The following is a 23,795-nucleotide window of genomic DNA, read 5'->3' on the forward strand; positions in this document are numbered from 1 at the left end:
TTAGAATGAAAAAAATGTGAATTTAATGTCAAATTATAAGATGTAAGAGGGAATGAAAAAAGTACCAACTTAAAATGGTACACATACTTGTAAATTACAAGTTGTAATACATTAATTGTGAATACAGATAATGAAAATTTAAGAATTTAAAAATTTTTGTTCAATAAGTATGAAAATGCATGACATTTTATAGAAATATATCAATATTGTCATTCTAAGTAACTTTAAAATTAGCAAATTAAAAGTATTTTCATGAATTATTAAGAAAGTTACTCCAAACTCTTCCGATTCAAATCGATTCCACCAACAAGCAAACTATACACAGGTCTATTAAGCAGCGAAATGCAAGTCAAATGTCCTCGAGACAGAATCAGAAGGATGAAGAGTGTCAAGTTAATCAGGTGCAATTATTAAGTAGATGAATAGGTGCCTCATAATCTCATTCCAATGATCTCATGATTGTTTTTCAACAATGAAGATAAAAATCACGAATGAGTCACCAAAATTGAGGTCATCAGTAAAAATATGAGGCATTAGTCATGATGAAATGCCAATATTTTGCCAATCATCCTAAACATAAAAAACTAAATTAAATTATCATTTTAGTAACAATGAAAGCTAAAAGACTTACTTAACTGCTAAATAAATCGAAATAGAAATTCTGTTATTCTTATTGTTCTTTGTTTCGAGAAATCAATCAGCAATCAGCATTAAACAAGCAAGTGTAAGTATCGTTTTACGTGTATGTGTATAAGTGTGAGTGTCAGCAGTAAGGGTAGACATGTTCGAACTTTGAATTCTCAAAATATCTTAAAGTACAATTTGTTGTGAACAGAGGCGATTGTGAATTCCAACGGCAATTTGAGCTATCATGAGAGATGCTGGAGGCCCATAAACAGCCAAAGGAATGTAATCAACATCACCATTATCGAAAAGTGTGATTTCAGCTTTGAAAGTCAGTTCATTTAGCAAATCCACAAGATTATGAACTGAAATCTCTCCATTCCTCGCATCAGTGATACGAACTTTAAAACATCGGTTAGTGAAAAGTTCAATTGAGTTGTCATCTTCTCTAATCAAACTGTTAGAGAGTTCTTGTTCCAATAATGCCATTACCATTTGACCCATCGGGTTGTGATGACTAGAGAATAGTCCACTGGTTCTTTGTATCTCAAGTCCGCAACAATTGTCTTCTTGAATGTCATTGAAAATTTTCAACAAAATTTTACCCGAACTTTCGTTAGTTCGTTCACCAGTACAGTAAGGAATGATGGCTCGCTGGTAAATTTTGTGCAATTGATTGTAAAGCTCATCTCGCTGAGCAACTTCTGTCATATCAAAGAATTGACGAATCCAAGAATCCAACTTGTTCCATGTATTATCACACGATTTTCCAATCTCATTACCATCCCCGGTGAATCCCATTCGTCTATAACTTAATCTTTGATAGTCAACTAGAGGTTGAGACACGTTCACATTATTGTTCAACATCTGCACAAAACATTCACTGTAGCGTCCAATCCAAGGAAGACCATAACATTTCAGCTTGGAGTTTTTAGCTTTTTCGAGTGTAACCATGTAGTAAGCCGATGCTTTGGCCATTCGAGCTTGAGTAAGGTCTTCGGGTGAGACAGCTGTTATATCATTGTCAAAATCACGTTCCATTTCTTGGACAAGAAACTTTTTAACCATAGAAACAGACGAATCTTCAAAGTCATTAGCTCTGACTCCTTCACTAAAATTTTGGCGAAAGAGACGATTTTTCTCAAATATTTGAGAAAGCAATTCAGATTCTGATGCAAATTCACAACGGTGTAACAAGTATCCAACAATTGCTTCGTATTTTGCATAAGCTGAAATCGCTGCGTCTTCGTACAATCCCCATTGAGGATGTACCAATCTCAAGTCAATATTTGGTTTAACTACTTGTTTAACTTTAATTTCATCAGCCAAGTAGAGTTGAAATTGGGAAATAACTTGATAGATAGCTCCAAGAGCTCTAATTGAATGATAACTTGGTTTTGATTTATGTCTTTGCATAAAATCAGGAACTTCTGGGCATAAATCCTCTTTACTAAATCTGTATTCATCTTCGATTCCTTGTTTAGCAAAATCCAATGCTCCAGCATATTTAATAGCCAACTTCTTACATTTAGCTGAGTCAATACCTTTAAGATCAGACCATGCTAAATGAGCTTTAGCAATTTTACCAATGGCACACTCTTGCAGGTATCGCATATGAAAACGAACCATTTCTCTTTCCGTGATGTTATCGCAAACGGTACCATTTTGACCAGCCGGATACTCCATTGGAGGTTTGATGAAAATTCTTTTGAATTCGTCGGCCCAAATAACACAATACTCATCTCCATCTAAATCAGAACCAGCCATTTCATCGGAATGTGGTCGATTCCCATCAACTGGGAATACAATGCAGTCTTTGATATGATGAAGCTCTTTGTAGTCAATGGCTATTAATCTCCGAACATCACCAGAATGAGTGGACGGAAATTTCGTTACTATGACATCTCCAGTAATTGGCCGCTCAAAATCCGAAGGCCAAACGAAAACTTCTCCTTTTTTAAGAATACCTCGACCTAATGCATCAAAGCTTGGTCCCAATGTCGGTGTATCACAAACTCCATTGTAATTGAAAGTTACAACACGTTTCTGACAAAATCGGTTGATGGTGGGATCACACACTCCAAACATTGTTCGAGCATCTTTCATCTTCAATGGAATTCTGGCTTTTCTTTTAATTATGTCCAAACCTTGATTGAATATCAGAATGATAATTGAACGGAAAAACGGATCATGATGTAATTGAAATCCAGCTCTAGCCAACTTTTTGTAATTTATCAGACGATGAAGTGAACCAAACATTTCTAATGCCGAAACAGCAGTATCGTTATCATCAAATGAAGCAATCAAATTTACGATAGTTTCTATCACTAGTTTCATGAAAAATTCGGTTGAAAGTCCAATTTGATTCAAGATCGTTATGAAGGGAGCATTAAGATAGGCCCTTCGAGGTTCACTTATTTTTAAAATACCAAGATCACTTTTAGGGGCTTTCATTTTGCGCATGCCTGCAAAAATCACCGTTTTAACAAAAATAATGCATTAATGATTGTTGTTTTTTTGAGTGCATATATGAACTTACTTTCACGAATAACTATGGTCATCCCCTCTAGTTTCTTATCGATGCAAATCATTCCTTTCGCTCCCATGAATCTGATCTGGTAAGCTGAAGGCATGAATTCTTCAGTAGTTTCAGCATTCATAACTCCATCGCACTTCAGTTTTTGCCAAATATAATATGCCATTTGTGTGGATATCGCTCCACAACCGTCAGTAAAATTATATGGTTTTCCAGTTTGTGAATGGCAACCTCCGCAAACATCAGACATAATATAAATCTGAGTCCCTGGAGGTAGGGTTACAAAACCAAAGACTTGACTTAAACTCAAGCCAACCCTGGATGCGTATTTAGCGACTGATTTTTCATTAATTACTCCCAACGAACATCTGATGGACTGTGCAGTTCGTCCTAAATTATCTCTTGCATACAACATCATTCCAGCTTCTCTGAATTGAGATGATGAAGCTCCATAATACTGATAAACACGGCCAGCAATTTGCAGCCCATTTACATTACCAATTAGGCGGTCCTCAATCACCTTTCTCAAAAAGTATTCTCGACGATTTGGACGGTAATTGGGGTGATTAGGATTGGGCTTTCTCCTGGGTGTAGAGGAGTCAGAGCGTGTAACCGAAACAGCATAGCTGAGACTAGAAAAGTCTTCATCTCGAATTAAAGCTCTTAATGCATAATCTGCATTTATAGATTCAAGAAAAAGACTGCTTTGGAATGGACACGATGGAAGGGGTAACACTCGAGTTGGAGTAATGATGCATCTTCTGAGAAATTTTGTCTTCGATAATTGGCGATCTCTCATTTTTTTAATAGTTTCCCACTCACGACAAACTCGATCGAAAATCCATTTGAAATATTCATAAGCACGATGAACTTTACCAGATCGATAACTTGAAAACAATCTGTGTAAACTCTCAACAATCTGCCCAGTTTTGGACAAGCTAACTTGTTGACGAATAAATGCGTTGAAAAGACTCGCATCTCCATTATTAAATTCCAGATCATTGCGAAAGCTGAAGTCAAAACAAGTAAGACAATCTAATCCATAATTTACATCATCAGGTAAATTTGCAGGAAAATTTTCTTGGTATCCACGAAATGAAGTTTCATATACAGGTGCAAAGCTCATATCGAGAGGGCTGAAACGCCGCCAAGCATAGAGCGCGGACAGAGGTGCTTGGAACCTTTGAGAGGTGTTTGAATGTATTTCCAATTTGAGAACATTTGATTTACCCACAATATCTCGAGAAATCAAAAAGCAATCATGCCATCTTGTCCAGCGATCTCTACCACTGCCATCATCAACAACTGGTTTATCAATGTGAACAACGTTTGGATCGAGATGATATCTATCCGTGTAAATTTTAGGCGGTCGAGTCAGATGAAAGTAAAGGATCACAATCTCTTTAGTTTTCTTACATATGGTAACTTTTTCAATTGAATTATAACCATAGCGAAGTTGAAATTCTTGACCCCAATAATCACACATGCGAAATGAACAAACTCGAAATTGTAGCTCAAGCAGCTCACTGGTGTGATTTAAATGAACGTGTTTCTCATTGATTGGCATCGTGTTCATAAAGATGCTTTCTTGTTCTGTCAGGTTACTTTGGAAATGTGATACAAAATGATTTCCATTAACAATGGTACCAAAAGCAAATGATGAAGTGTTGAGTTCAATACGAGCCCTTTTATAATCAAAAGGAGCAACTCCAACTAATTGTTGGAAAGCTAAAGAAGAATCATTAGTAAATCGCCAAATTAGATCAACTTGTAGCTCAGGACGTAACTTAGCACTCAAGTTTCGTAAAAGATAGTCCATTTCCTGAAGCTTTCTCTGCACAAGTTCAATTTTACCCGCCCATAGAATCGGATTGGGTCCATGAGAACAAAAATCAATCCTTCTAGTCCCAAACGAACACGGAGCACGAGAAACAAAATTTCCATTTTCCAAATAAAACATGGGTGAAGAATGAGTTATTGACATTATCTCCACATGTCGTAGGTAAAGTGGCGCAAATAAAGATGATAAAAGTTTCAATAATTCACTAAAATCGGTATCAACTTTTCTGTTACCAGTCAAGATCATTTCCAAATTGAAGGGAAGAAACTGAGATTCTGGCCTCAATGGCATGTTGATTTATTCCAGGTTGCTGAGCTTAAAATGCGCTAAAATAGAGTGACACAAAAATAAAAGTACAAAGGAAAATGCATAAAACTTGGGTTAAGAGACAAGTTGCAACATAAGATGAGACAAAAGTTGAAATGTTTACTGGAGAGCGTTAAGCAAAGCAAAGCCGCTTAAGAAAAAGGAAAAATTAAAATTGAGAAAAAGCAAAACGAGTCATAAGGTTAAAGTAAAGATTATACAACATCACAAATGATATAAACAAAGAGTTAATCTTGCAGGATAAAAATCATAGTCTATTCACTTAACAATAAAGAAAGGAAAATTTTAATATTAGTTATCCAACTAAAACACAATCAATTAATTCTGAAGAGAGATTTCTAGATAAATGATCAACCTGTTTGAAAACTGGTGGCGAAGAGATGAAGCTAAAGCTTAAAACATGAGAAGTGAGATGATAAACATTGCTTATTAGCTAGGAAAAGCTCCTCAAGTTAAATGGATGAAAACATTGAGGAATCAAATAACATACAATCTGTCAATAATATACCCAAAGTAACAATTAATCCAGCCATATGCTAGTTGATACTCAATTTAATTACTGTTTCTTCAATTAAAATATTTGTTAATTTGCCTTTAAATTGTTAACCATTGTGAAAGTTAACCTTTGGAAGGTTGATTTAACCACCAGTTCAACCATTGAAAAACCGCCTTCTACATTTGTGTTTCTTCTTATCGCTAAATTCATAACCATTTAATTAACTCATGATTTTAAGGATTCAAGTGAAATATTTCAATAAGTGACGACAAAAAATAAGTAAATCTATGTATCACGGAAACTCTTTAATTGGACAGATTCATTTGAGAATGCAATTCCATTGTTTCTCATGAAGCAAAATGATAGATGTGCTGCAAAATGGTGACAATTAAAATGATGAAATTCAACTTATCTGTGACAGAATATCTATTTAAGCGAAATAGGCGACATCAGTTAATTACATCAAATCATAATCGACACATATCTACACGATCAAATATCAATGTCAAAAGTGACTCTTAGTTTGTTTGTCATCTGATATAATCTAAGAATCGTCTATTTAAATATCAGATTACAAAAGCAAAGGTTTACTTATTCATTGAAATGAAATTTTTAAAACCTATTTTGCCTGAACAATATTGCAAAATTGCACTTCTTTTCATTAAAATCCTAATCAATTTTTAGATTTGTAGATCCAACAGTTTTTCCCAATTTTTTTGGGTGTTTGGTCATGCACATCGTTGTATCATAAGCGATTTAAAGCTAGTAAATATTGTAAATTTTGCTCGAGCAGATCAGAACTCTTTTTATTGATTTGAGATCACAGACGAGTCGATATTTCGAGACATCTTGTCCAATAGCTCACCTGGTTGTAATCTTTAATACAGTATTTTTCGTTTGTAAAAGTGTACTTTTTCAAATGAAAAAGTCATAATCTTCGCACAGATTCAAGCTTCTTTAAATTCAAACTTTTTAATTCCTTCGTTTTCAAAACAAAAAGTCCTTTTTTCGATTGAAAAAGTCGATAGCTAAAATTGGACAGAACTTAGACTTTTTTCTCAGAGACTAAGCTTAAGTTCACAAACTGCCCATCGGGTATCTTAAGGAATTGAAGCTATGGACTTTTTCAATTGCAAAGACGACTTTTTGTTTTGAAAACGAAGGAATTAAAAAGCTTAAATTTGAAGAAGCTTAAATCTGTGCAAAGATTATGACTTTTTCATTTGAAAAAGTACACTTTTACAAACGAAAAATACTGTAAATTGATAGTTTTTAATGAATAAACTTCAAGAAACTTGAAGAAATAAACGCTCTGATCATAAATTTCAGCATGCAAATGGGTCAAAAGCAGTTTCTACTCTCTAATCAATACGGACAAATAAGAGCTGATTGATAGAAATTGAGACAAATGCAACAAGTTTCGATCAGATAACCTGTTTATGAGAGGTGAATGAATTTTTTCAAGGATAAGATCTTACTTCCAGTTTTCATCGAAAGAATACAAAAGAAAAGAATGCAAGAGAAGAACGAGATTTGACAGAGACGTCAAAACAAGTTTAGATGATAATAAAGAGGGGAAAATGAATTACCTGATCAGTGATCACTGAAAGTTGATTGTCCTTATCGTTGTTGATGATCCAATGTTGATTAGGAATAACAAAAGCAATAAAAAGTTGTCTAAAACTGGTACATCAAAGACACTAATAAAGCATTGAAAGATAAGATTTGCCCTTTTCTTTGGGTTACCAAGATCCTGGTTCAAGTTACTTTTTAGCTTTTCTTTGGAAACGAATTTTAAACTAGATTCAACAAAATCCGAGAAGTGTAGTGAACAAGTGTCACATCTTTGTCTAAATAAACACTCGTAGTTACACGGAAAAATTGAGATTTAAAACATAAATTTTGTAAAACCGGTTAAAACTCAAGTCTACTAAAAAAGATTTAAAAGCTAACGTGAGCTCAAAACTAACTGGTCAATATCTGAGAGATTACCTTCTGAGCAACTCCAGATAACTGATACAGCAATAAAAATGAAGACATCTTTAACCAGTTTAATTTTTGGCGGTAAAAAAGTAGATGATTGACTCAATGAGTAGACTCATGACTTGTCAGACAGTAATGTAGCAGGGAAGTGACTCATACTAGAAAAAGTAAATTATTTTTTTTGATATTATAATATCCTGTAACAAACGACTAAATTACATCATCTTTTTAAGCTCTGTTAAAATGTTTTTAGCGTCTCAGTGGCTCGCTCTATTAATTGGATAAAAATGCAAACCAATGTATGGAAAATTGTTGAACAAGATTCAATTGTATCTACCCTGATTCAAGAAACGTTAAACTACTATTCGAGTTAACTACAATAATCGATAACTGTATAATCGAATCAAGATTTAGATTTTAAAATGGAGTTGTTTGTATATTGTCACTAAGCAATTAGGTAAGAAACACAATGCCAGAGAGACAATTGTGACGTTGACCTTTGTGAAGATCAACAATGTAAAATTTTTAAAGTAAAGATTGGCGTATAATGCAGAGGGAAAAATTCAGAAAATACCGTAATATTCATGCAAATATTTTATTTTATTTTGTTTTCAATGTCAGGATACATTAATATAAGGGAAGGGAATTGGGATATTAGATCATTAACTGAAAGCTAAGGGACTGAACGAGATAGAATCTAGATTGAAAGTTTCACAATTCTGGGTAAATCTCAATCAAAGATTGAAAGACTTCGGAATAACCGTTTTTTTTTGTTTTTAATTGAACCTTTCGGTTAAGGTTCTGTCCCAAGCACTCTCTTGGTTCTCAATAAATGATCTAATAATGCATACAATGGCGATGTGCTTCATTCAGCAATAGCTATTGTATTATCACCAAATATGGTTTATTACATTAACCATCAAGTCTACAACATCAATGATACTATTTGGGTAAATCGTTTGAAGCATCAAATCGTAAATCCAATGAAACTTTGCATTTGGAACCATCGTTAATGGAGACTGTTTTGTCTCTCATTTCAGTACTCAAGCAGCATCACAATTAAGTGATTTAAATGTTAAATTAATTCCTCACAAAAATGAACTAAATTTAATGTTTACTGTGGTCCTATTTCTCGAGATTTAATTGGTAAATGTAATCTTTTGAGATTAACCTGGTTTTCTCAGGATACGTCTTATTTATCGACTTTGTACCTTTGGCGTAGTCACTTAAAATTTGATATTTCATTTGGAAGCATCATAAATTACAGCGATGACTTTGTTGTTTAGTTACTTAGTCACTTGAACATTGTGTTTATTTTAAAAAGTTGAAAAAAGCTGACAACAGCAGTGAAACTGTTTTTAAACTATGGTTGCAACGAGATCAGGAGCTGGTCGTACTTCACAGGCTTACGATTCAAGTGCTGATCCTTCGACATCTAGTTCGGCTCGTGGTCGTGGTCGTGGTCGTGGTCGTGGTCGTGGTCGGCGTTACGTAGTTTACAGCCGATGTTATTGGATTTACGATTTGATGCTTCAAACGATTTACCCAAATAGTATCATTGATGTTGTAGACTTGATGGTTAGTGTAACCACTAAGAACCTGAGTATGAAAACAATGGAGTGTGTCGACATTGTTGAACATACTGTCAGGTTGCATAGTTTTCAAAGTAAATCGAGGTTAGTCGATTATGAATCCCAATGATGATTGATGCCATCCATATTGATGTAGGCGAACCATGAATCACGACTGCAATTGAGTTTTTTTCCTTTGACTCAAATAGTATCGCTATCTGAGTATCGGCAGCTAAAGTTTTCTCGAGAAGTGTTCATATTGAACTGTGGATTCCTCGTTTACCACACCGAACCAGGAAAGATTTATTCATATAACCTGACGTTGTCTTTTCATTTGTATATAGAGATGTTTCAGCGACCAATAAAGACCAAATTAATGTTGGAATTGTAGAATCGATGAATTGATTAAGATTCAATTCATTATTTTTCCGCCCAGCCAAGTTTGTCCATACAAGTTTAGTTTCTTGCAAAAGATTAGCAATCAAATTATGATCTAGTAAGCTTACGACAGCACATGAATCATCTCGGCTAATTACTTTGTCTATTCGGGATGAGATTGCCAGGGTTGTATCTTTTGGCACTTTACCATAGGCTAAAAACGTTTTAATGATGTTTAAAACTTTATCTTTTATTTTACAAATTGCTGAGACCATCAATGGCTGTTCAATTTTTGATTGATTATGAACAGCAACAGCTTTCGTGGTTGGCGTTTTTTCTGGTATTTTCGTAGTAACTTTATATTTCATGTATTGTCGTAAGTAAAAAGCACATTTGCCAATAAAAGGCAATCCAATACAACTTTTTGTCGTCTCTTCGACTTTCTGTTTAGACACATAGTAAATGACTGAAGCTGCAGCCGAGGCATGTTGGCGGGACTCCTGTGTACTACTACTTGTACTACTTGTACGGCCACTACGGCCACCACGGCCACGACCGCCACTACGGCCACCACGGCCACGACCGCCACCACGGCCACGACCGCCACCACGGCCACGACTGCCACCACGACCACGACCACGACCACTACCGCCACCACGACCGCCACCACGACCACGACCACTACCACGGCCACGACCACTACCACTACCACGACCACGACCACGACCACGACCACGACCACGACCACGACCACGACCACGACCACGACCACGACCACGACCACGACCACGACCACGACCACGACCACGACCACGACCACGACCACGACCACGACCACGACCACGACCACGACCACGAGCCGAACCAGATGTCGAAGGATCAGCACTTGAATCGTAAGCCTGTGAAGTACGACCAGCTCCTGATCTCGTTGCAACCATAGTTTAAAAACAGTTTCACTGCTGTTGTCAGCTTTTTTCAACTTTTTAAAATAAACACAATGTTCAAGTGACTAAGTAACTAAACAACAAAGTCATCGCTGTAATTTATGATGCTTCCAAATGAAATATCAAATTTTAAGTGACTACGCCAGAGGTACAAAGCCGATAAATAGGACGTATCCTGAGAAAACCAGGTTAATCTCAAAAGATTACATTTACCAATTAAATCTCGAGAAATAGGACCACAGGAACTCTTTCGTTTCCATTTGATTTGGTTTCTACCATTAAGCAGACAGCTTTGACCATCAGCCACAAATACCTTTGGAGCTTTGGACAGTTCGGCATAAAAGGAGAAACCAAGAGACTGTACATGATGAATGTTAACGCTTACGATTGAGTTGCAATCAAAGCAAAACATCACTTCTTTCTTAGTACCGTTCTCATCAATAACAGTAAACATTAAATTTAGTTCATTTTTGTGAGGAATTAATTTAACATTTAAATCACTTATTGAGTACTGAAATGAGAGACAAAACAGTCTCCATTAACGATGGTTCCAAATGCAAAGTTAGAAAGGTTGTAAGGCAGCTCAGACCTTGAAGATGTAACTTGACGAAAATTAACAGAACTATCATCGAATTTCCAAAAATAACCATAAAATTCGTTATTGACCAAAGCAGGTTTACCTTTCAGGGGCGATAAATTGCTGACTAAATCTCCTAACTGGTTGGTCTTTAAATCAATTGTGCCTGTCCATCCATAAATTGAAGGCAAATCCAGAGGTTTATCGGTCCAAGTATCAGGCTTAACAGGGTCCAGGAATTGGCCATCACTATAACGATGTTTGTTACCACAATGGTCCGTGACTTCAGCCGAAGTAACTTTAGAGTTGATGAAGATAGTTTTAATGTCACCCAATACTCGCGACTTGTCGATTGTAAACAGATTTTTCTTGTCTGGAGCAATTTTTAAGTTGAAAGACACTGAGTTTAACATTTGAGATGTCATTTTGTCCAAAGTTTTAACAACAGATTTGGAACTGGAACATGAAAGAAACTACATTGCTATTTATACTAAATTTAAAAAAATCCAGCATATTCTGAGGCTCACCAATTTTTGCAATATCGGAGAGAACTCCAGAGATGCATCTAGAATCTATTATCCTAAAAATTTGTTTAAACTGCACATTAAAAGGATAAGATTTTCATCTTTGGGTGGATAAGTTATAGAATCTGTTTATAATTGTTAGAAGGGTAACAATCAGAACCAGAGGTTGAAAAAATGAAATCCCCTCAACAATGATACATTATTTTCCTGGTTTATTTGCACAGTTTGGTTAAATCGGATAGACGGAATAATAAGTCTCTAAAGAATAGCAATTAATTGCTAAAAACAAAAGATAACTTCAGGCTTCTTTAATTTGATCCAGACGTTAAACATTGGGATAAATGATTTACAATCCCATTGTAATAAATTGTCAATTTTATCAACACTACACTCTTTATTGTATTTAATTATTTCGTATCACTGTATTTTCAGTCTATTTCTTGATTTATAGGAACTATTTGCTCAGTTAATTTTTCTAAAGAGTACTGATTAGTTTGAATTGCGGAATGATACGCTTGTTAGGATTTGTTTTTCGTATTAAAGCAAACAGCAATTTAGATATAGTTTTAGTGAAACCAATTGAATTTACGTAACGGGCACTAGTTTCTAGCAAACATCCAACTGCTAATCAAACTAAATTTAAAAAACACTGTAACTATCACGGGAGAGTGTGCACTGAATTTTAAAATTGTTAATTTAAATCAATTATTCAGCTTGAGAAAGCAAAATTAGATTTACTCTGTTATTCACCAAGTCGATACCTAGTATAACTTAACTTACTTGTTAGTTGTGCTATAATAATGTTGATTTTCCGTGCTCAATTAATTATTATGAAGTGAAGCCAATTAACATTGAAAATCCAAATTAAAATGCATAAAAAGTGGGAGTTTCGTCAAATTTTAAGATGTGTTAGGGAATGATAAAATCAATTCAAGATGGTTACCTTGCATGGAAAAATTTAACCGTTTATTAGTGTATGAAATTCATTGAAATATTTCATCATTTTCACTCTAATTGAAAAAATAGCAAATCAAAAATATTTTCAAAATCATTCAGTTAATCCAAACTTTTTCGATTGCATTGATTCCACGAACAAGGAAATTATACACAGGTGGATTCAGCAGCGAAATGCATGTAAAATGTGCTCAAGATAGAACCAATGCGATCAAAAGTGTCAAGTTATCCAGGTACACTTAGTAAGTAGATGAATAGGCACATCATAATCTCATTTCAGTGATCTCATGATTTAGGTTAAATCATCTTTCACATAAAAAACAAAATTAAATTACAGTCGAACCTCTCAAAAGTTGCAAACAAAGAGACATTAGAAAGGGAAACTTAAAAGACAGGTCTCCTCCTTTTTAAGAGATTTTTGCCCATTAATGCAACTTTTGAGAGGTCTAACTGTATTGATTTGCGTAACAATAAAGGCTCAGAAACTAAGATGCTAATAAATTGAACAAACTTGTGAGTTTATCCTTTTCGTTGTTTGCTGAAAAATAGCAATCAGCAATAAAAATAAAGTTTGAATATCGTAAGGAACGTAAACAATGAAAGGAATGTAGTCAAAGTCACCAATATCGAAATCAATGCTTCCAGCTTTGACAAAGCAATAAAATACTAAAGATCACAAATTTTAAGAATTATTTGGAAAGTATGATTGCCAGTGCTGAGCTCAAATCTTTTTTGTTTGACTATTCTGAGAAATTGACGGCCTGATGAGGGCGTATAACTGATTCCAGGATCAAAATACTAAAAAGGCAAGACGAAAATAATAAAATCTGTCAAACCGTTATGTATAAAAGTTAAATTTATATTTATCGGAGCGTAGAAAAGCGAAGCGAAGATTTTAACTTAGATATGCCAATTTGAAAATCCACTTTTTGTTTTACTGTTACCACGATATCTTATGAACTGAAACTCGAAACAACTTCATACTTTCTGTGAGGACTGTTCATATTAAGTCGCTGCTCGTATCAATTTTTCAAGGTTATCGGAGGTCATTTTTCGGGAATTCGATCTTTGACCTTTTGGCGTCATTTGAAGGTCATTTAAAAATTTTCAATGTATTTTCATATATCTTGCAAAGATTCGTCATTATATAAGCAATATTAATCCTATTATGGCCCAAAACACGAAAAAAAGTTTAATACACATGCAATAACAACTTTTGCTGTAAGTGCAATATCTCACGAACGGACACACTTACAATATTTATATTTGTAAATTGATTGCTTTATGGCCTTACCTATACAGAGCTTAAATCAAAACGACAGTCAACAAAGGTAATTTTTCGGAATTCTGACCTTTGACGTCTAAAGATCATTTGAGCTTCGTTTGAAAATTAACGTTTTATTTTGATAAATCATACAGATTCAGCATCGTGTCACTTATAGTAAACGAAATCGGGCCAAAGACAGAAATAAATCTTAAACATATGCAAGAGCAATTTTTTGCATTATGACATCTCATGAATTAAAACGCTTTCCAACATCCTAAGAAAGATTTACAAAGATTATTTAAGGAAAGGTTTCCTGATAAGGATGAACTTTCAAGGTCAACAATTAGAAATATATGGCAAAAGTGGAAGAAATATGGCAGTGTGGAAAACAGATTTAAAGGAGCAAGAAAATATATAAGAGTACAAAGTAACAATGACAAGGTATTTGTTGATGAAACAAATCATCCAAGGGATGACATCAGACCTACCTATGCAAGGTTAAAGTTATTATATGGTTTATGTCAAAGGATTCTTGATGAAGATACTAAATTACTTCCATACAAAATTCAGAGGACACAATTACTTAAACCAAATGATGAAGCAAGAAGACAGTTTTTTGTCCACAAGTCAATGTCCAAACACTATTTGATAAAGATTATCATCAGAGGATCTGGTTTACCGATGAATCGGCTTTTTCAACTACAGGGTATATAAATAAACAAAATTATCGTTACTGGTCAGAAACAAGCCCCGATTTCTCAGCACCAAAGGTTGGGTTTTCAAAGAAAGTTAATGTTTAGGCAGCCATAAGTAATTATGGAATAATCGTACCATTTTTTTGAAAAAGCAAATGGTGAATATGAAACAACAAAAAAACACAATTATGCTGACCTAATCGGTGAGAAATTTTTACCTAGTCTTATGCAACTAAGAATAGATAAATGACATTTTTCGACAAGATGGAGCACCCCTCATACCGCTGGTGATGCTATTATTTTACTAAAGAGTATTTTTAAAACAAATTTAATATTGTCACGGACTAATTTGATAAGATGTGTCAATGCTAAGAATAAAAGTGCACTTCAAACAAGAAAAACATGAAAGGTTACAGACAGTTTTTTTGGTACCGGTCACAACTGACTCAAATGAAGCTGTCCCTCTACAACAAATAAACTGACCACAGTTTCAGTTATTGTTGAGTAAATATCTTGTATTGTATTGTTTATTATTGGTATATCTGCTATCCATTTTTTTGTCTATCGTGTTAACTTTGAGTGTTATATTATTAATTAATTACTATTATTAATTAACCAAGAATAATGTCGCCAACAATAAGGACAACCACAACGGTGGAGAAAGTGATTGAAGCCAGTGGCAATGCTAAAGATGATGATCATCCTTTGAAAGAGTGTCTGCGCGAACGTAACATTATGGAAAATGGCAGAAGGATCAGAGTGGCCGTTACTGTATGGGAAAATTCTTTGATCAAATTGGAGGACAGTGTTTATGATAAAGAGATGCCGCATGGTTTAACCAAAGAAGATTTGGAGTTGACCCGAGCTTCGAAGGCAGTTAAAAATCCTCGAGAGTATACCTGTCGCTTTTGCAACAGGGGTTTCTATGACAGAGCCAATGATATATGGCACGAAACAAAAACATGTTCCGAGGAAGGGGCAACAAATCATATATGTGGGAGGAAACTGGTCCTAACCAGTTTTTCTTTACTAACTACCCTTCTCTACCTCAAGTAGGTAGGGAAAGGCCATTATTGGATAATTTTTTGGTAGGTCGGCCATTGTGAGGGGAGAAGATTTTCTCCCTCACGGTGCATAAAATGGCCGACCATTTCTTTGTTTGGGCGCGTTATCATCCACCCGCGGAAGCCCTGGTAAAATTTTGATAGATCAGTAATCTTCTATGTGTAGAAAGGTAACGACTGATATTGTAATTCATCCTTACATTAAATTGTGACCCTTGTTAAGTGTTAAATCTTATGTACACCAGTGAAGTTTCTAAAACTAACTAATCAATTGAAGTGTAATTATCGAATACCATTGTGCACCTTGGAACCTCTTCAAAACCTTTTGTGTTATTAATAGCGAACTCATGAATCTCCATGGTTCTGTTCAACGGATGACCGTCTAAAAGGAGCTATCGCTTTGTTAGAAACTGTAACCACCATATATTACTTCAAATAATTGTTAAAAGTGAACCCGGAATCTCCTGATCACCCAACCATACGATAAATACTCTCACCATTTGTTAATACCATATTTTGAATAAATTGTAATTTCTATTATTAAAATTTTTGTAAGATCAGTTAACTATAATCCACTCTCAAATACCTGCTTACCCACTATCTGGTTTCATCTGGACCTACTACCCTTTCATATTGGCAACCGCGCAGGGATTAATCGGATTTCACTCTGGTTACGTGGCAACCTCAGCTAAATTGACCTATTCATGTCAAAGTTAAGTAAATCTTGTTAATTGTATTTTCCGTTTGTTTATTACTATCTATTTTCGCATCATATTTTGAGATTTTAATTTGACTGAAAAATAGGATTAAATATCAGTTAAATTGATGAAAACAAAATACTATTACAGTTGTTAATTACAATAATCAATGAACAAGTTTAACAAATGGGTGAATGAAGAAATGGATGATCAGATAGACATTTATAATAAATAGAGTTATATTATATTAAAACAATGAATAAGGAATAAAGGCATTAAATTATAATGAGTAACTCATAACTGTACAACTGGTATAACTGTTACTTCTTTTGAATTGATTGAAGTCACCTTACAGACAGTAAATAACTAACCTACATTTATTAAACTATCTTGACCTGAATTAACTGATATAAGTAAGTAGGTCAACTGAACTACATCAATGAATCAAAACTTGAAATTTATAAACGAGGTTAACTTGAATAAACCTAATTAACCTGAAAGAAAGAGAAAAAAGTAACTAAACTAGATTGAATGAAGTGTATCAACTGAATACACTTAACTTAATTGAATAAGTGATACAATGAACTAAATCTAAATGATTAACTGATGAAGTAAATCGAATAAATAAACTGAATTAAAATCAATCGAATTGTATTAATTAAGCTAATTGTTCTGAATTAACTAATCATAGAGAATTGAATTCACTGATTGGTGAACTGAATCAATAGATTGGCCACGTTGAATAAAATTGCTTCATTAAATCGATTAATTGAATTAAATCAAATTGATTATCTGAATTGGATTAAACCGATTAGGCCATTTAAACTTAATGAAATGATTAAGCTCAATCAATGACTCAATTGAATTGAAGTAACTGAATCAACTGATAATTAAACTGAATTAATTGAATTGAATTAAGAGATTAATTAAACTGAATTAACTGAATCAATTGAGGGTTAATTAAACTGAATTAACTGAATTGAATCAACTGATTAAACTGAATTAATTGAATTCAATCAACTAATTAAACTGAATTAACTGAATTTAATCAATTAATTAAACTGAATTAACTGAATTTAATCAACTAGTTAAACTGATGATAAGCCCAACTACAATGATATTTTTCATTGATAGTGAAATAGTTATCCAAGTATTTCTACCTTTAAGTATATTATTAATAGTTTTGTACTACTTAATGATCATGATTGCATTAGAATTAAATTAAAACCCGGTATCATGGGTGTATCATTTTTCACTCGGTGATTAATGGAAGGTAAAATGTGTAAAACATTTTGTTGTTTCATCCTTTTAGTTTTGTGGATTTTAGTAGGAATTCTAGTAAGGAGGACAAAATATATGAAATTCAACTGAACTCATACAGCTCATTAGAAGATTCAGAAACTGAAGAAAATCATTTAACTTTTACTATTAATGAATCAAGTATCAACGTAACAGTTTTAATTATTTTAAGCTTACCCCTCTTAGTACTTATTTACAAAATATTTGCCGACCTCCACTACATGTACACAGTTTACCATCAGCCAGCTTAATTAAAGTTCAATTAAAAATGTCAATACCTCAACATAAAGAAACACAAGTAAGCAGCATGACTAAAAAGTCAAAAGAACGTCAACCTGTAAATCAATTTATACATATAAGTAACTTCTCTGGAGATCATGAAGGGGAGGATCTACTCGAATGGTTAGAATCATTCGGAGCCTCTGCTGCTGCTTTAGAATGGGATGATGAAACAAAATTAAAAGCTCTTCCAGCCTATTTATCTTGAACAGCTACAAAATGGTATAGATGCTGTATAAAAACTCTCAAAGAAATGGATAAACCTAAGACGTTCGATCAATTGGAGACAAAAATGTTTAAAGGGTTAGCCCCTTCCAATTACCGAAATAGTTTAATGCGAGAACTAAATGAAAAAAGGCAACAGCCTGGTCAGTCAGCTTTTGCTTATGCTTACGACATACGAGACTTATGTCGAAAAATAAGTCCGAAAATGGATGAAAATTTAGTTCATAGTTTCATCCATAGGGGATTGAACCCAGCAGTCAAGACTCGAATGGACTTATTATCAACTAATGATGATCTAGATTTCGACACTAGATTATCACATGCCGAAAGATCGGTGGGAGAAATTAAATTCTTAGAGGACAGTGGTGAGGAACACCCTCTACACAAACAAATAAGTTCATTAACCGAACAACTGACGAATTTAACTGAACAATTCGAATGTATACAAATGAACTTAGAAACCCGAAGAAGAGAAAGGGACCTTGGTCGAAGTGATAATCGATCTCGCTATCAAACAACTTATCAATATCTGGCCCCTCAGCCTCGACCAACCTATCAACCACTACGTTATTCAAACCAATCCTATCCAAACAAGCTTATCAGAATCGGTATCAGCCTCGATACCAGCCTCCATACACTCAAACTGAACCCAAACGAGTAAATTTTACTCCAGAGGAAAACTCAATGTAACTCAATCAAAGCTTACACTGTTACCAGTGTAATGGTGTAGGATACAAGAAAACTGATTGTCCAAGTAGACCAGTAGCACCTAGAAGCGCTGGTTGGTCAAGGGAAAACAATGTTGGAGAGTCTTGGCGTTTTCCACATTATTTTCGAAGACAAGCTTATGAAGAACAGCCCCAGACTTCTTCTGGTTATCGAAGAGTGGGGTTACACTCCTGATAAAAATTTAAGTAAATCACCCCCAAGATCGATGCGACCTCCAAGAGAAGAATCGCCTTCAACTTCTACAACACGTAGACGATATCGATCGCCTAGTCCTAGAGCTAGACGTAGATCTAAATCAAGAAACTTACCCGAACATCAGCATTTATGATGCATTGAATGAAGTGGAGATAAAAACTCCGATAATAATTTTGAATCAACTCCTTGCAACATCAAAGGAATAATTGGATGTGATGTTTGAAAAACAGGCAAATTCTGGATTGATTGCGCAAACGCTAAGTTGGTAATCAATCAAGCTCCGGAAAGAAAGATAAAATTGCTAGAAACGGCCTTGGCCAAATTATTGCCTGAAAGAGACGATTATTCTACAGTTTCAACTAGAATGAGTGAGCGATCGAGCATTACATACCCCGGTGATTTTGGGGACAATTTTTCACTTATTAGTGAATCAAAAGCACCAGTAAAAGAGTTAATAGTTAGTAGTATGATAAAATAATTGAAAATCGAAACTAGAAGAAAATTGGAAGAACTAATTCAAAAATACAGACCTGCTTTTGCAGCAAATGGAAAAGAATTAGGATTTTTCAATATTTTTGTTCATCAAATAAACACAGGTTCGCATCCTCCTATTTCACAAAAGCCTTACAGAATTTCAGAAGAAAAACGGAAAATAGCAGAAATAAACGAGTTAATCGATGAAGGCATCGTTGTTCCTTCATGTTCACCTTGGGCTTCACCAATTGTTTTGGTTGCTAAAAAGGGAACAGCAGAAGTTCGACTTTGTGTAGGTTACTGCAAATTGCATGAAATTACAGTTAAAGATAACTTCCCTTTACCAAATATTCAAGATTACTTAGATAGTCTTCAGGGAATGAAATATTTTACCCTACTGGATTTAAGATCAGGTTACCATCAAATTGCATTAGACCCAGCAGACCAACTTAAACAGCTTTTGTTACACCCAGTGGTCTTTATGAATATACTAGACTACCCTTTGGTCTAGCAAATGGACCCTCGTCATTCATGAAAATGATGAGCAAATGTGGTTGAGTTAATACTTGATGCTGAAATTGATGACCTGGCATCATTACCTGAGTAGGATTCATTGGATACTGATTTGGGTAATAAGGCCTGAAGTTTTGGTTCCTTGCTTTCCTCCTACACTCGTCTTCAACATGACCTGCCCTATCACAGAAATTGCGATGCCTGTGAGGAGTGTTTTGCCTGGTTAGTCGCTCGACTTTATTGGCTAATCGATTCACTACTACCTGTAAATGTGACATAGTTTCGTTTAGGTTCTCGTCTGTTGTGTGAGGTTTTGAGGTTTCTTCAAAAGGACCATTGCAACTACACATGGCTCTTTCCGCTAATCTAGCTGATTGAATTAAACTGTTTAAGCTTTGTGGGTTCTGTAATGTAACGCCATACTTAATTTGTGGTAACAATTTTTCCTTAGCCATACTCACGATAAATACCTCTGGTGTATTCTCATCAATTCTCAAACATAATTCTTGTATTTCATATATAAAATTTATTGATGGCTGACCTGGCATTTGCCTAGCTTGCTGAAGCTGTTGACTTAAATAAGAGCGGTAGTCAGCAGGACATAGGTCAGCAATCATTGCTGCTTTTAACTCAAGATAAGTTGTTGGTTTAACTACTGAATTAAAAGTTGAGGTATACCATCTCCGTGCTGTACCATCTAAGTAAGCAGGGAGAGATTTGAACAAGTCAACCTGGCTCCAACCTAAAGCCTCGGCAGCATATTCAAAATTGGTGAACCAATCACGTTCTCTTCGTCACTCGTGAATGGGGATATGGATACTGGTATGGACGGATAGGATATCAGGTTTGCAGTTTCAGGGACTGTATTCATTGTACTGGTAGCAATTTTAGGCTTAGATCTAGCATAAGGGTTCATAAAGCTAAGCATGCTGATGAAATACTACTCACTTTGGGTTCACCGTGGTAGGCAATCAGGACGGAGAATGGATGCAGACCGGACAGCTGAAGAACTTTATAATATCAACTGGCTGGACCGAGATAAATTACCGGACAGGAACGACTCAATAGGCGTAGATTATTCCAGCCCTCATAATGGCCACTTGAAAGAATCTTGACAGGAACGGACGGAGATTATATGCTGAAGCTGTAGTTTAATGCTTAATGAAAGGGAAGGTTCACAACATATGGGGTCATAAACGTATAATATTTAAGGTTAACAAGTTAAAGACAGGAGTTACAACATATCTCAATTACAATAGACACAATGGCGGTTAACAATTAGTACGAGGTTTACAATATGGTTCAAGGGTAGTTGAAGGTATCGGTGGTAAAAGGAAGGTAAGGTACCTCAAGAGTCAGGCATTGATTCTTAGAGAGGTTGGTAACTGAAAGGTTAGGTGAATATATAACGTAAATGGTCAGTTGTAATCCTTTTATACTGAAGGCTCCCTTCTCTCCCAGTAGGGTTTGGGAAAGCCCATGTTCTGGTTATCTATCCTCCATCAAGTTCTTCCACATTCTAATTGATAATCAACTATTATAATTATTTAGTTCAGTTGAGGTCTCTTAGTTCAAACAACTGACACCACGCGAAGGTGGACCTCATCGTCAGTCTGGGAAGTTTTGTTCTCCGGGGTGCCCGTGCCTACCCGGGGCTAGAGCTCATAGGGGGAAAGCTGCTTTGATGGCATTAAGCAGACTTTCGAATGGATGGACCCCGTTGTGTCTGCACCAGCGTCTCCACTGGTACTCGACAACGTGGTCGGCAAAGTCTTCAGCAGGTATCCTACGATTCCTGAAGAAGACTCGTACTGAGCGCCATGAAGCTTCGATCCGCCGGGTATGAACTCCTTCGTCAGAAACGAAACGTGAGCTGTGGTCAACCCACTGGTGTTCATACCCAGCAGAACCCAGGCCGCGATAAGCTCGCCATCCATCCGTCCTTATACAGGACCCCGCTGCCACGTGTCTCTGAATGAGAGGCGTAAGGGTCTCAGCTGAACGGCTGTTTTCGGGACAGATCTCTAGACGTAAGTCCTGAGATCCATCCGCGATCATACCGATCAGCCAATGACCTTCGATGACCCGGCCGCGATGGTATTTGCGGCGACCAAATTTGGCCTCGTCGATTTGGACGACAATACCTGGGCCACCGATTTTCCTCTCTGCTCGATGGTCAAGGAAAGCAGAGACCACGACCTCACGGCACCGTGCATACATATCATGTATGGTGTGGTGCGAGGCGACAGAAGCCTCGCGGCCTGCCACCTCATAAGAGGCGTCCTCGGCGCATGAGTATATCAGCCGGAGTGCATTTGGGATTGGGAACCTTAGTTCGTCGAACCAGGTTCCCATCACCGCACTCGGTTGACCGGTACGGCCAGAGTGCCTCTTATGGTGAGGGCACCTAAACGCCCCGGCAACTCCGCGCTCGACTTCGAAGCGCATCGGGACTCGGTGCTGGCTGCACTCCTCAGAGTACCGGATGAGATGTTCTGATTGAAGCCAACGTATGGCTTCATCACGGTCTCTGAGGAGATGTTCTAGCCTCGCATGGTTCCACGGAGTGGAACGGACGAGCTTGATGTTGAGGAAGAAGAAGAAGAAGAAGAAGTTGAAGATGATGAAGATGGCATGATGGTAGAAATGAGAATAAAGGATTGTGCATGCATTTATATAGAAGGGTTAGGGAGCATCAATAGTCTCCCTCAAATCTTATTACGTAAACTGCGCCACTATGCCGCCATCCATTAAGTTAACATTTCCCTATGCAATTTTTTCATGTTTTAATTATATTCAATACAATTCATCCTATTTCCATGCAAAATAATAATCTTAACCAGTTTATACCCTACTTATGCACATTTTTTCTGTTCATGCGTGGATCTGCATGAAATTTCACATCTGTATAGAACTTTGCACGGGCTCTTTTCAAATCGCAAAATTTTTTTGACCCGATCGTGTTAGTAACATGTTCATAACTCATACCATTGGAAAGATGGGATGAATTTTTCCTGATCAATTAATGTTAAGGGTTCACCCATATCCTTCAGCCAGTATGCGATTTCAGAAAATGACCTTTCAATGTCAATTAGAGGTCAAATAAAGAATTGACCTTGAATAACCTTGACCACTTGAATTTATCGTTGTGCAATCCGGATGAGCTTATGGTTCAAGTCTGGAGTCTATGGCACTAAGTGTTCGTAAGTTATGCCTGCATGAAGGCTAAAAATGAAAAAAAGCCCGGTATATAACTAAAAATCTGATGCCTTCAATATATGAATAAAATTTACAGCCATACTCTAACTACGGCTGGACCTAACACAACTTTTGGATTGTTTATTCTGACATTAGTTTTTTCATTAAGAATTTGAGTCTTTTAAATGTTTTTTGATTTTAATCTAACCCAACCAAACCTAACCTAACTTTTGGATTACTTATTCTGAAGATAGTTTTTCATGAAGAATTAGATGCTTTTGAATGTTTTTGATTTTAATCTAACCTAACCAAACCTAATCTGTATTTTGGTTTTTTATCATTGGGGGCTCAGATTTTCTTATGGATTTTTCTTATTTCTTTTTTTCTTATTTCTTTTCTTATTCT

The 23,795-nt window shown here is 35.7% G+C and overlaps 1 protein-coding gene across 4 annotated transcripts; it reads right to left on the reverse strand.

Moving 5' to 3' along the window:
• On the reverse strand, positions 1 to 7,949 carry LOC107371324 (uncharacterized). Of its 4 annotated transcripts, none has more exons than XM_089269697.1 (4): positions 7,413 to 7,949; positions 3,164 to 5,326; positions 637 to 3,089; positions 1 to 570 (listed from the first exon to the last, which is right to left on the reverse strand). In XM_089269697.1, the coding sequence occupies exons 2-3, from the start codon at positions 5,289 to 5,291 to the stop codon at positions 811 to 813; spliced, it is 4,407 nt and encodes a 1,468-aa protein (XP_089125823.1). In that variant the 5' UTR covers positions 5,292 to 5,326; positions 7,413 to 7,949; the 3' UTR covers positions 1 to 570; positions 637 to 810. The 4 variants fall into 4 exon arrangements, with proteins under 4 accessions (XP_089125823.1, XP_089125822.1, XP_015794860.2 ...); XM_089269696.1 differs by having other exon boundaries at positions 1 to 584; XM_015939374.3 differs by having other exon boundaries at positions 632 to 3,089.
• Between the last annotated feature and the right edge of the window lie 15,846 nt (positions 7,950 to 23,795).

This window comes from Tetranychus urticae, chromosome 3 (assembly GCF_039701765.1).
Source record: "Tetranychus urticae isolate SD_2017Ah chromosome 3, NJAU_TeUrti_SD_1.0, whole genome shotgun sequence".
NCBI lineage: Eukaryota > Metazoa > Arthropoda > Arachnida > Trombidiformes > Tetranychidae > Tetranychus > Tetranychus urticae.